Here is a 14,026-nt window from a genome sequence, read left to right as displayed (position 1 = left end):
ACTGTCGGCTGCGAAATCACGGTACGAAGTGGGCCATTCGCCAACGCCGTGTCCCATTTATCGTTCGCTACGTGCGCAGCACAGCGGCGCATTTCACATCATGAGCATACCTCAGTGACGTCAGTCTACCCTGCAATTGGCATAAAGTTCTGACCACTCCTTCTTGGTGTTGCATTTGCTCTGTCAGTCAGTGTATATACGAGCAGTTACTTGCCTGCAGTTAGTGAGTGAGAGTTAGACGGAGTGAGTGAGTGAGTGAGTGAGGAGTGAGATTGAGTTCGCTGGCGTGAGTTAGGGAAGAGCGCAGTCAGTGATAGTCTGGGCTGAGACGTCAGCCTGATGGAGTATCTGTCCGTTGGAGCCGAGGACTCGTTCCTGTTTCCCTGACGTCGTGTGTGCGAGTCCCTTGAGGCCGGCTGCTGGAGAAGAACCTTGGGTGTTCTGGAGCAGCGCGAAGGGAACACTGGGTGCCGACGTGTGCAGACTGCGAACGGAGTTGACGGGTTGAGTGAACAGTGGATACTATCCCGACCTGCGAGATTGACGTGTAGGCTGTGGACTGTGACAGCGCTAACGAGTGTGACTGAATGGCTGAGTGAGTGCTGTGTAAATAATCGATGACTCTGTGTGTGTGTGTCATTGTATATGGAACATGAGAAACAGAGAGCGCGAACCGTGTTAGTGTGTAACCGTGTACTTGTGTAAGTTGTAAGCTCGGCTGTGGTCTATGTGCGTGTAAATCTCTAATTGTAGTGCTAAGTTAATAAATCTTAGAAATAGGATGCTACCAGTTACTGTACTCATTTATTTATTTATCTACCCTGCCAACAAGTAACATCTGGTGTCAGAAGTGGGATGGACAAGTGTGATAAACTAGTGGATAAACTCTTACGTAAAAACTGGTGTCAGAATCGAGTACCTGGTAACGTATTTTGTAGTCGACAGAAATTTCTACTAGTGAAATTAATTCCTAACGGCTCCAGGTTTTTCTAAGCAAGTTTATTGAACTTGAAAATAACATTTTATCTGGTTATGGCGAACTCATTAATGAACTGAGATCTGAGCGGAGATCAACCCGGACCAATTGAAAACAGACTGAAGTAAAAGGAAGAGCGTTCTCTCGAAACCGAGGTCGACAATGACGATGTGAAGCGCGACAACGAACTGGACGAGAAGGGGTCCGAAGAGATGCTCGCGGTTGTAGAGTCCGGAGTTCGAGGCCCAGGGGTGGAAGTGAGTGCCCTGCGTGCGAAAACGATGGCTGTGGAGACGGGAACGAATCCTGCTAGCAGCGATGGCGGCTCCACCATCGTGAAGTTGGAAACCCCACGGGACGACGGGATTACTTCCAAGAGAACATGCCGGACCCAGTTCGAGACCGGATCGACGTCCAAGAAGAGTGCCGAATATCCGACTGCGGGACTACGTGTACAGAAGATGACAGTACAACGCAGCCCCCAGCCAAGTTCGACCTACGACGAGGTTGTGGGAGTGCTCGACGTGCGCTGCGGTGTCCAGCAACCGAGAGCCACCTACCGAGTGCAGCTGTAGGAGAGGAATCAGCGCACCGATATAACGCAGCGGGAATTCGACGCCGAGATCGAGCGACTAGGCGACGTGATTGTGGAAGTTACCCCGAGGTGACGTCAAGCTCGAGGCGGCTGACGTCTGTGATAAACTACGTGGCGCTGAGATCCGCCCAGGGAGGGCGATCGGCAGGAAACAGAACTACGAAGAGGCTCTGATGATGACCCATGAGACAAAGGCAGCGATTGCAACGGCACGGCTGGAAGGGCCCCTACTAGGAGACGGAGCAGCAATGGAAGACGAACCGATGACCAACGAATGAGGATGCCACCTGACCAGGACACTTGTTCCGGCACGAAGCTGTGTACCAGTACGAACATCAAATTCCGCACCCCGGAAGAAAAGGAAATTTAGCAGGGCTAAATCTGGGACGAGCAAACCAGTCACGGGCATCACACCAGAGGACTGCGAAGGCGCTCGAGCCCTGAAAGTAGACGCGGCTGTGGACGAAAGGAAAACCACCAAAGTTCCGGCTGCCACGCGAGGACTTGCTGATCGTTATCAACGGGAACGAGGACACCGTCGACCGGACCCAGCGGATCCCCCATGGCAAGGTGGTGGCCAACCGAACAAACCGTATTGCAGCATATCGTGGAGCAGCTCGGGACGAGCAGCCTTAAGGAGGGGGCAATGTAATGGTTATAGCGTCCGTCATGCTAACTGGCTATGGGCCCGGCTCGGCCGTATCGGCCCCACCCCCCTTACGCTCGACCGCGCCAATCACGAGCAATACGTAAGTGCTGGGCGGGCCCTTCTCTCTTCTGTCCGTGGTCGCGCCGCATGGGACGACGGAAATTACTCGACTATTAATCTGGAGTCTTCCATCTCGCGAGGTTCCTGGATTAATCGAGCATCCTGACTGTTCTAGAAGGGCTGGCGCAGGTATATACGAGCAGTTACTTGCCTGCAGTTAGTGAGTGAGAGTTAGACGGAGTGAGTGAGGAGTGAGATTGAGTTCGCTGGCGTGAGTTAGGGAAGAGCGCAGTCAGTGATAGTCTGGGCTGAGACGTCAGCCTGATGGAGTATCTGCCTGTTGGAGCCGAGGATTCGTTCCTGTTTCCCTGACGTCGTGTGTTTGAGTCCCTTGAGGCCGGCTGCTGGAGAAGAACCTTGGGTGTTCTGGAGCAGCGCGAAGGGAACACTGGGTGCCGACGTGTGCAGACTGCGAACGGAGTTCGACGAGTTGAGTGAACAGTGGATACTATCCCGACCTGCGAGATTGACGTGTAGGCTGTGGACTGTGACAGCGCTTACGAGTGTGACTGAGTGGCTGAGTGAGTGCTGTGTAAATAATCGATGACTCTGTGTGTGTGTGTGTGTGTGTGTGTGTCATTGTAGATGGAACATGAAAAACTAAGAGAGAGAGCGCGAACTGTGTAAGTGTGTAACCGTGTACTTGTGTAAGTTGTAAGCTCGGCTATCGTCTGTGTGTGCGTAAATCTGTAATTGTAGTGCTAAGTTAATAAATCTTAGAAATAGGACGCTACCAGGTTCTGTACTCATTTATTTATTTATCTACCCCGCCAACACGTAACAGTATGTACAGTACAACCTCTCATATCCGGCCTGGTTTCCGGTGATTAAAAAAGCAAAAACAATTGGATAATTTATGAATACTGGTACCATATTCCCGCAGTATAACGTGATCTACCTTCATCAGCACAAGGAATGTACGTTGTGTTTTTCTCTATTCATTACAAAAGAAATAGTTTACTGATGTTTTAATTTCGTATTTAAAATTCAAATTTTGGGCCCCCGATATGAAAATCAATTATGTATAATTTGATTATGTAGAAGTAGGCATTTAATACATAATGTATTGAGAAAATTACATATTATGTGTTCTAGTCCCATGTAATGTAAAATACATTTCTGATACGTTAGGTGAGACAGTCATGGAGTACGTTTTGGTCCTAACTCCATCTGTATTTAATTTTTGGTGATGTTTAAAATATTTTGAAGTTTAAGCCAACCTCTTGAAAGGGATTGTTTGAAACTGTTTTTTCGAATTAACTTTCACAGAAACTGAGGAATAATCTGTACGACTTGTAATGGGATGTCAGTCAGTAACAAAATCTTTGATACCAAATAAATTTGAGGTTTCACTGTACGAGTAAGCACTCTGTTTCGTGATCATTATAATCATCCGTGTTTTTTTTAAATCTAGACAATGAAGCCAAAATTCACAGTTCAAAACCATTATCCAGTATAAGGCACAGGATTATGCAAAAAAAAAAAAAAGTACCAGATGGAATAAATTGCTCTATATTGTTATAAATTTCCATTCCTGAATTTTTAGCGTAAGTATTAGATTACTGAGGAATAGTTCTTTCTTTTATCTCTCTTGTAGTACAGAACTCTCTTGGATGACTAGATCAGGTACGTTTGTTTGCATACCATCTTGTTTTTTTAATCGATTCCATATGCGTACCGGATATATCTCTAATCTAGACAAGGATTCATCATACTCGAAATTAAGACAGTTCGTACATTTCTTTTGTTTTAACAAGTTTACAGCTCCCTAAAACTAAAGCATGGAGTACCTACAGTATGTTAGTCTACGGTTCCCGAACCCGAGCCGACGCAATGTACGTCGCGTAATCACTCTGGAAATCGAACTAACCTTTCCTTTGTTATAATGGTGGGGGTCAAGTGGAGCGTCGATACATTATAATGGCGTGTGGCCTTCAAAGCAAAATTTTAAAAATAATCTATTTCTATTTTTGTTTCAAATTCACTACTCAAATATTTAACTCTTAAGTGCATCATACTCTCAACAGGTTCGCCTCTTCCATTATTTCTCCACGAAATAAACAATGATTTTCATCATGTTTCTCTCTCTGACCCTTATTTTTAAATAGCCCTGTTAGCCACCACACTATACCTCTTCTCTGAAACCCGTTCTTTCCTTATTGAAATATTTTGGATAATACCACAGAATTTCAATATGAGGAAGTACATACTTCGTACCGCGCTGAGCACCATGTAATGTTATGCTGTCATTCAGGAACGAAACTAGCGAACATCGTGCGATTTTCTCTTGATATCACCTAACATATTTAGTGATTCAGCTCTTATAGTTGTCAATTTTTCTGACAGATCTTAATTACAGAATACTTTTTGTGCTGTAAACATCGTCTACAGATTGTGACGTAAGGGAACAGTAGCTGCAGATCCAATCAACTTACTTGCGGATGCACCAGTGGCCCTGCCGAGAAAGAGACGGGGCCGGGTGTAGGCGGGTAGCAACTCAAAGATCGGGAGTCTACTGAGAGCATCTGCTGCTGTGGCTGGTGCTGAGGATAAAGTGCTGGCATGGGGCTGTCGTTCACTGCGAACATAGAACATTAGTAACAGATTTATTTCACGGACTTGCCAAGAAGAGGGAATAATGTTTTACTTAAATTATCTACCAACACACAGGGTCCGCCAGAAAAATGTATGCACTCTTTACGGAAGAAAAACTATTTATTGTGTGTATTTTTTACATTTAAATTTTGATTACACATGTTGTACTGTCTTCAGTTAAACATATGGTTACATGAGATGTTCAAAATGTTCACCGTTGGCTGCCAGACATATAGCAGAACGACGAGCGGCCGCTGCAACTACATCCGTCAATGTTTGAATGGCGATCTCTGCACATGCCGCTGTAATCTCCTGGCGAAGGGCCTCCAGCGTGCGTGGCTTACGTCGATAGACTTGATTTTTCCCAGTTCCCCACAAGTAGAAGTCCATAGGGGTAAGATCTGGCGACCGTGGGGGAACTCAATGGGCCCTCGTCGTCCAATCCAATGTCCCGGCAGATTGTCATCCAGGAAAGCTCGTACTGCTACATGGTAGTGTGCTGGCGTCCCTTCCTGTTGGTAGAAGACTTCATCATCGGCTCCATAAAGCACACGTAGAGCTGGTAAAATTAATGTGCGTAACATTTCCATGTACACTGCTCCAGTGACAGTACCATCAAAGAAAAAGGGTCCTGGTAAGCCCCTAAACGACAGTCCACACCAGGCATTAACCCCTGGTAGATTGACCGCCTTGTCCATATGAACATGCGGATTTTCCGGAGCCCAGTAGACACAGTTATGTCGATTCACTGTTCCATTAAGTTTAAACTGGGCTTCATCAGATCACACTAACTTCGTCAGAAATTCTTCATCTTGGGTTACCATTTGCTGATACCATTCGCAAAATTGCATTCGACGATCGGGATCGTCCTCATTAAGCGCATGCAGTAATCGTGGGATGTAAACTTTCCACTTAGCTGTTTTCAAAATTCGTCGTACACTTGTACTGCTAATCCCCACTTCCCGTGCACATCGCGCAGCAGACTTCTGTGGAGAATTAGCAAAACTTTCCAACACGTGAGCCGACGAAGCAGGACTGGTAGCTGTGCGCGTTCTTCCCGATCTTCCTTTGTGAATATTACAAATCGTTCCATGCGTCTCAAACTTCCCAGTAATGCGTTTAATTGTTAGGCGTGTTGGGGGTTCTGTTTAAAACTCCCTCCTCCACTGACGTTGCACTTCAACGGCAGTAACAAACCTGATAAACCACTTCAGAATGTACTTTCGTTGCTCAAACGTCAAGCGTACTCCAGCCATTTTGTTTTCCCACTATCGTGATGCAAGTACCGACATCTGTTGAGCGAAAGACCATACTACATTAAAAACAATTATAACAGTTGACAATGTCCATATGCCGATATCGTCTAACAAAAAGTGTATACATTTTTCTGGCGGACTCTGTATATATATTGAACCCATGACCTTTGTGCCCTAAGAACATTATGCATAATGTAACAATTAAACTAAAAGTTGGATTCTTGATAGCAAGGATTTGACACGTGACGAGGGGGTGATTACCTTCGGTCCCACGCTCTGGGGTACGTGACGTCAACCGCACGTGTCGACGGCGGAAGAATCTCAAGTCATTTTTATGAACTATTTCAAAGCGCGTGTACATGGCGTGACCACGCCAAGTCAAAAAAATATAGTGCCTATCAAAGGAGGTCAATCATCTCACAAATCGAACCCGTAAAAATTTTAAATGTCCGTGAACACTACCGCCAGAAATGTAGCAAGCATGTAGTCACTTTCAAAACTCTTGAAATTGCAGTTTAGGTAAGTCAGAAAATGTATAGAAATTTTCTTGGCGGCAAAGAGAGAGATCCGAAGAGAGGGAGTAACTGCTATAAATATGAAGGGACGCCATGACGAAGGCTCCTTCTCCGGCATTTGTGATACAAAGCGGACGAAAAATTGTTGAGCTGCTCTGCGAAATCAAACCAACGAAAGTAGACTGAGTTCAACTGCAGATTTTAGCCATTGCGGCTAAGTCTTGACTCCATGAGGAGATAGTTTTCTTGAGTGAAATAATTGTACCAGATAGGACGGTCAAAGTACTGAATAAATTCTAATGTGATTAAGTAATTCGTGTGCGTATATAACTATAGTCCATCGTGTGCACTCAACAAACAAGTGAAGGGTATTTTCTTTTTTTTAATGCTTTATTCCAGGAAACCTGAAGAAAATTAACAATGAATTGTGAAACCATGAATGTAAAAATGGCTAAATAAAATGCCAGGGTCGCAGGTGAGCCCTATGACGAATACTGGCGTGACATGAGGTAGGTGACTTTCCATCTTACTACCTCTTATATCTTGTCTCGTGATTTCTTGTATTTGAATGGGGATATACGACGCAGTGGTCACCCCCACTAAGTTTTGTAAATGTGAGAGTACGACTAAAAGAGTCATTTGTTTTATTTTCCACTTGGATAAAATTTTGAAGTCTTGCGAGGGCCGTATAATGTTGTAAAAGTTATTGAGTAGGGTTCCGAAGTGATATCACGTCCAATGTAGATCGTCATCCGTGTGAGTGTACCGCCTATATTTTGTGATGTCAAATTAAGATGTTCATTCGACGTAAAATTCTTCTGTCTGCAATTTGACGTTAATAATAATAATAATCCATGGTCACTCATTTTCAATCGAGTGGAAGCGCGCTGTCGGGTGAGAGCCTAGGGTGATGAATTTGGTCACGGAGAGAAACGTTTTTCTATGCCCATTTTAAACTGTGTCTGACTGACAATAAAAGATCTAGTAGAATGTTTCAATTTCTCGTAAAAATCAAGTTATTAAATACGATATCATTTATGCGAAGTTATTCATGATTAATGCATTGTGATATTAGACGTCGGGATTTCTAGTGAGGATTTTATTCCAGTTCTTTGTCGATGATAATTGTGGAGCTGGGAAACAGAGGTTAGTTTTGTGAATCAGGTTGGACCTGTCATTGAAGCCGGGACACGGAAGCCCGAGGAATGTTTTATATGAGTTGAGATGAGATGTGCGAATCAGGTTAGAGTCCTGTCATTTGAAGCCGGGACATGATAGCCCGAGGAATATTTTATAATGTTGAGAATGGAAAGAAATTCATAGAAATCCATAGCGGTATAAATTGGCAACGCGTATAATTAGTGTGGGCATCTTGAAGCATAATCTGTGCATTTTGTTGGTTAGAATATCGTATTTGTTTAATTATGTCGGCAGAGTTTAAAAGGTGAGCATTTTGAGAAGCCAGTCAACTGGAACAAACAGGTGTTTCATGTAACTGCCAAGCGAGCTGGGGGGTGAGAGGCCTCGGCTGAGCGGGGATGTAACGGGAAAGAGTGAAGTTGAGATTGTACTGTAATTCTCGGCCAGGGGAAACGTTAAAATGCTGGATTTAGTTGAAATTCATAGCCGGTAATAATCTAAGTATTGTGAAATACTGTAATTGGGGACGTAATGAACATTTGAAATCACGAACTTTGAGTATAAGGAACAGAGTAACCCAATTTCAGGGTTGTCCAAAATATAGAGCGATGGTCGTGATGATCGGTTTGTCTGTGAGGGGTGTGCAAAATTCATAATGGTAATGACGAGATATGACATCGTAATTATATGGCGAGTTGTTTGGTTTGTACGTAGATTATTAGGATATCCAAGTGTTAATAACGGTTAGGACTAGATTTTTTTTTTTTTTTGCTAGGGGCTTTACGTCGCACCGACACAGATAGGTCTTATGGCGACGATGGGATGGGAAAGGCCTAGGAGTTGGAAGGAAGCGGCCGTGGCCTTAATTAAGGTACAGCCCCAGCATTTGCCTGGTGTGAAAATGGGAAACCACGGAAAACCATCTTCAGGGCTGCCGATAGTGGGATTCGAACCTACTATCTCCCGGATGCAAGCTCACAGCCGCGCGCCTCTACGCGCACGTAGGACTAGATTAGATTTTTAAGCGTGATATCACGAGACAGGATATATATAGCTGGACATGAATTATGTAAAATTCTTTTCCAGCCAGATAAACATCGCAATATTGAACTCACATCACAGCTGCGTAGAAATTTGTGGAGAAACCAGAGTCCGCGGAGATAAAATTTGTTGTTCGTTAATATTTCGTTAAATCATTTAAATTTATTTAATTATTAAATTCAGTGAAACCGCATTTGAAATAACTTTAATCAAGTGAATAACTTGGAGATGCATTCTGGAAATTTTAGTTTGTTTTCTGGGGAATATTAACATGTAAAGTAACGATTAAGGGGACATATCCGAAGGAAATGGATTTTTACTGCCACAAAGTTTGTGAGCATTGCTATTGTTGTAATTATTGAACTTTGATTGATTGAGCAGTGAATGTGCTGGGGATAGTAAAGTGGAACTTTGGTCATCAACCGATGTAACTTAATTGTGTTTAGCCTTCAGCCTAGAAACTTGGATGGTCAGGGGGTCATCAACCTCAGTGATTTAGATTAGGGCCATATGCCATCGTAGCATCATTTCCTTGCGGTCATCATCCACAATGACTTTAAAGTAACTTAGAAGATTAGATGTCGGTCCATGACATAGACGCAGGTCACATCGATTCAATTAAGGGTCCATGCCGTAGAACCACTGTGTGGCACACACCGATTGGACGGCCTTAATTATACTCAGAGTCCAGAGTTCGTGTTACGAGGGCTGGACCATAACGAATCACTATGATGGTACATGTGGTCTCACATGGAAGCCGAATTTAAGGATTTCCAGACTTTCCTTTCTTAAATGATTAATAATTGAGACAATGGTTTCTAGTAAGAATGCCCATCAGGCAGTTACGTTAAAGTCTCACACCAGTGTTCTGACGTTTATGTAAAAATGATTGTGGTGTCCAGTGGACACAATTGACTTCTATGATACCATTGACATGCTTCAGAATCTTCCTGAATAAATAGGAATCTTTTAAACAGGCCTTTCATTCCAGTAGATAGATTAGAATTAATGAACCCTACCTTTACCCAGTGGCGGCTGGTCGTATCTGAGGCTGGGTGTTGCACCAAAATTTTCAATGTTGCAGTTTTAAATGAGAATCGAATAGAAATAACAAGAATCCCTAGTATCCGTATGTAATGAACTGCATTCATATTAAATTTGAAATGTATCCAGCAATGAAAACACAGGAAATAAGAGTATAACTACAGTTATTCTTACCTCACTTGAATTGAAAATTCGCCCTCCTGTTTTTCATTGATGCAAACTTGTCAGTTCCCCGTTGATTGAAGTCTGCGATTTCCATCAGCAGATCTCTTTCTATAGAAAGCATCGCCAAGGCCGACAATCTTTCCTGGGTCATAGAGTTCGTTAAGGAAGTTTTTATTTTATTCAAAGTAGAAAAACATCTTTCTGCTTCGACAGACGTCAAAGGGATTGTAAGAATTAAACTTCAGCAGTTTCAAGCACTCAGTTCAGTGAACGTCTTCTCTAGGTTGTTGGTTAATATAAACTCTGCTAAACTAACAGCACCCGACAATGATCTGAATTCTTGTGCTAAATAGGGGCTGCCTGGCCGAGGCGGTAAAGGCGTGCTCGGTTCGCCCGGAAGGACGTGGGTTCGAATCCCCGTCAGGAAGTCGAGATTTCCACTTGCGGAGGTGCATATGGCCCTGAGGTTCACTCAGCCTACACCAAAAATGATTACCAGGTTAATTTCTAGGGGCAAAGGTGGCCAGGCGTAGAGCTAACCACTTTACCCCATCGTGTGCCGAGGTTGACAATGGTGGAAGCCTTTACCTTCCACTCCTATAAGGGCCTTCATGGCCTGTACGTAGGTGACTTTGCTTTGCTTTCTTGTGCTAAATAGATGGACGATAGTTCATGGCGTAGTTTCAGTTTGTCCAAAACCGTATACACTATTTGTTGAAACTAAACTGCACAAACACCGGCAGCTTTGTGACGAACTCTTACTCACAATTTAGAATCCATCAGTTTTAATAATAACGCACAGAAAAATTATCTAGAACCAAAACACTCAATCACCTGAAAACACATCAAGACCTGCACGTGATAAATGTAAACATAACGTCTACATTAACACCAACAACTCCATGTCGAAATAGTCCAGCCGTTTACCAACATGTGTGACAATGTTGGCACAAAGCTCGTTTTACGGTTGGCAAATCTATAACATGAAGTTATGCTGATGAGAAAACGTTTCCTCCGAAAGTATATCCTCAAAACAAATTTTGGGATTGAATAAAAGGTTATGATTGCCCATGAAGTACCAATGTTGGTAACGTTGTGAATGGTGTGGTGCAGCTTACCCTTACTCTAGTGGCGTGGAAGAGAAATTACCGTTGCGAGTGGAGAGAAAGCAGGGATGAAGTCATCTCTGCAGAGTGGTGCAATCTAACGGGGACATTTGGAGTTGTTTTTCGATAGGGGACTTGCTGGTCTCATGCAACTCCCTAGGACCGATACTGGCGGGCTTGCTACCTGATGCTATACATCGTATACAGGCTTAGGCTTGACCCTGCTGAAACTAAATAGCGGCGCGCTGGGCACTAGGGAGTTTGGCGTAGGAAAGTCAACCCCCCTGAGTTTGATTTGAAGACGGCGGAGTTTAATGGTTCGTTACGAAGTATTAGTACATCGAACGACAAAAGGTGCTTGGTTTTAACACATTTTAGAGTACATGTTAGGTTTATTAAACTGCAAAATAGGAAGAAAAGACTACAAATGAAGCGTAAAATTATTGGGAGTTGTGCAAACCTGCAACAATACCACGCACCGCCCCTGCCTTTACCTCAGCAAGTGACGAAAAACCCGAAACGACCCAAGAGACAGATCTCATGAACTTTGCTGATAGGTAAGGAAGGTAGGTATCCCTCAATATGGACCTAAAGGGTTCAATATATAGACAGGTTTGGAAAAGAGAAAATCATCCTTAAAACAGTGTTTCAAAAATAAATAAAAAATGTACCATACGTGTTCTGGAAAGTTATGATAACAGTCGTACTAGTTAGATGTTTATTGAGCAAGTTTTTCCATTATTGTTGCCGTTATTCAGTTTCTGTGTCTATGTGTCCTTGCGTTTAGCGTTTCTTGCGTAAAGGGAGCTTTTACAAATGGAATCTTCTGAAATGGTAAATTAATTGATAGCTGTAACATCTTAAAGGGCAATACAATTTGAATGTAGACTTCCAATCGCAAGGTGGTGGTGGTGATGATGATTATTTTTTAAGAGGAAGTACTACTAGGCAACCATAGCACTAATCAGAGAGAGAAAAATGGAAGGGATGCGACACAATGAAGATATCGGCCAAAGAAAGACAAGGGCCACGAAAGGCGTGGAAATGAGACTCCCTAACCCTCGAATGCTCTAATAGCGTCGAAGTAAGAAAACAAGAGTTGACCAGGGGAGGTCGGATAGGATGGATTAACGTGAGGAGCCAGGTACCAGTAAGTGGAAGCAATGCAGGACTCAGCTGAGGAGCCCGTGGTTCCCAAACCACGCCCCACAGTTGAGAGCCTTTAGAGCCCCTTTTAGTAGCCTTTTACGACAGGCAGGGAATACCGTGGGTGTTCATAAACTCGTTAGGGGCTGCCTAGCCGAGGCGGTAAATGCGTGCTCTGTTCACCCAAAAGTCAGTAAGTTCAGTTCCCCGTCAGAAAGTCGAACATTTAAGAAAGGAGCACCTCTGAACTGGCACGAGGCCCTAAGGTTCATTCAGCCTACACGAAAAATAAGTAGCGGGTTAATTCCTGGGGGCGAAAGTGGCCGGACATAGAGCTAACCACTCTATTCCACTTAGTGCCGATGTTACAGAAAGTGAAATCCTTTATCTCCCACTCCTCCAAGGACCTTCATGTCATCGAACGTTATGGGGGACAGCGGACTGACTACCTTTACTTGCCACTCAAACTAGAGATTTATACAAATACTGAAAGTCTCCATTCACTTTAAGAATGTGCATTATGAGTTGTGAAATTTCATTTCTCACTCTGACACTGTACCACTGTCGGTTACGTGTTCATTTCTTCCGTTCCAAGCGAGCGAGTTGGCCGTGCGGTTAGGGTCGCGCAGCTGTGATTTTGCATTCGGGAGATAGTGTGTTCGAATCCCACCGTCGACAGCCCTGAAGATGGTTTTCCGTGGTTTCCCATTTTCACACCAGGCAAATGCTGGGGATGTATCTTAATTAAGGCCAACCATAGCCCTTTCTCATCCTTCCGCCGCCAAAAACCTTCGACGTGTTAGTGCGACGTTAAATAAGTAGCAAAAAGAGAAAAAGAAACGATCTCCAGTTCAAGTTTGAGAAATCGAACCCAGATTCAGGTCGTTAGCATTTAAGAGGGTTTACATGCGGGAAACTTGTAACTGTACATAAATGTACTGACAAGGTCCCTCTGTGGATCAGGAAGTCGGCTTCCGGATCCCAAGATAGCGGGTTCAAACCCGGCAGGGGTAGTCGGATTTTTGAAGGGCGAAAAATAGTCCGTTCGACACTCCCATGTTGTACTATGTCGGCGTGTAAAAAATCTCTGGCGACACATTTGGTGTTCACTCGACAATATCCATAGACGCTGAAGAGAGATTGGGTTTACTTTGCCATCTAGTAGGCCTAGAGTAAAATGGAACGTCGAAATTGACGAGCAGGCAGCCAGATGGCGTCAAATTAAAATGCCTGCACACGGTACCTAATACATACGATTTTATTATTATTATTATTATTATTATTATTATTATTATTATTATTATTATTATTTACTGAAAAGTAAATTACCCCCATTTCAGAGTAAAAATGAGGTGGTGGTAGTGGTGATTACTGTTTTAAGAGGAAGTACAACTAGACAACCATCCTCTATTAGCACTGATCAGAGGGAATCCGACACCTTGACAAAATGAAGATATCAGCCACAGAAAAACAAGGGCCCACGAAGGGCCTGAAAAGAGAAGATTCCCTAGGCTTCGTAATTTAATACCGTCGGGGTCGGAAAGGAGTAAGAGTTGATCAAGTGAGGTCAGATAGATAGATAAAAGTGACGAGTCTGGCACAAGTAAGTGGAAGCAATGACAGGACTCAGCTAAGGGCCCCGTGGTCGCCACTCCACGCTCCCAAGTTAAGAGCCACT

At 43.7% G+C, this 14,026-nt stretch overlaps 1 protein-coding gene across 1 annotated transcript in view; it reads right to left on the bottom strand.

Moving 5' to 3' along the window:
- Window positions 1-4,766: 4,766 nt before the first annotated feature.
- The window catches only part of LOC136867395 (protein gooseberry-neuro), a 103,421-nt gene continuing 94,161 nt past the window's right edge, over window positions 4,767-14,026 (bottom strand). The window contains exon 6 of the mRNA XM_067144582.2: window positions 4,767-4,918. Within this exon, the coding sequence (XP_067000683.2) occupies window positions 4,767-4,918 (152 nt within the window). The remainder of the gene's footprint in view (window positions 4,919-14,026) is intronic.

Source organism: Anabrus simplex, chromosome 3, assembly GCF_040414725.1.
Source record: "Anabrus simplex isolate iqAnaSimp1 chromosome 3, ASM4041472v1, whole genome shotgun sequence".
NCBI lineage: Eukaryota > Metazoa > Arthropoda > Insecta > Orthoptera > Tettigoniidae > Anabrus > Anabrus simplex.
The sequence above is the reverse complement of the archived record's forward strand: the minus strand, read 5'-3'. Positions and strand labels throughout refer to the sequence as shown.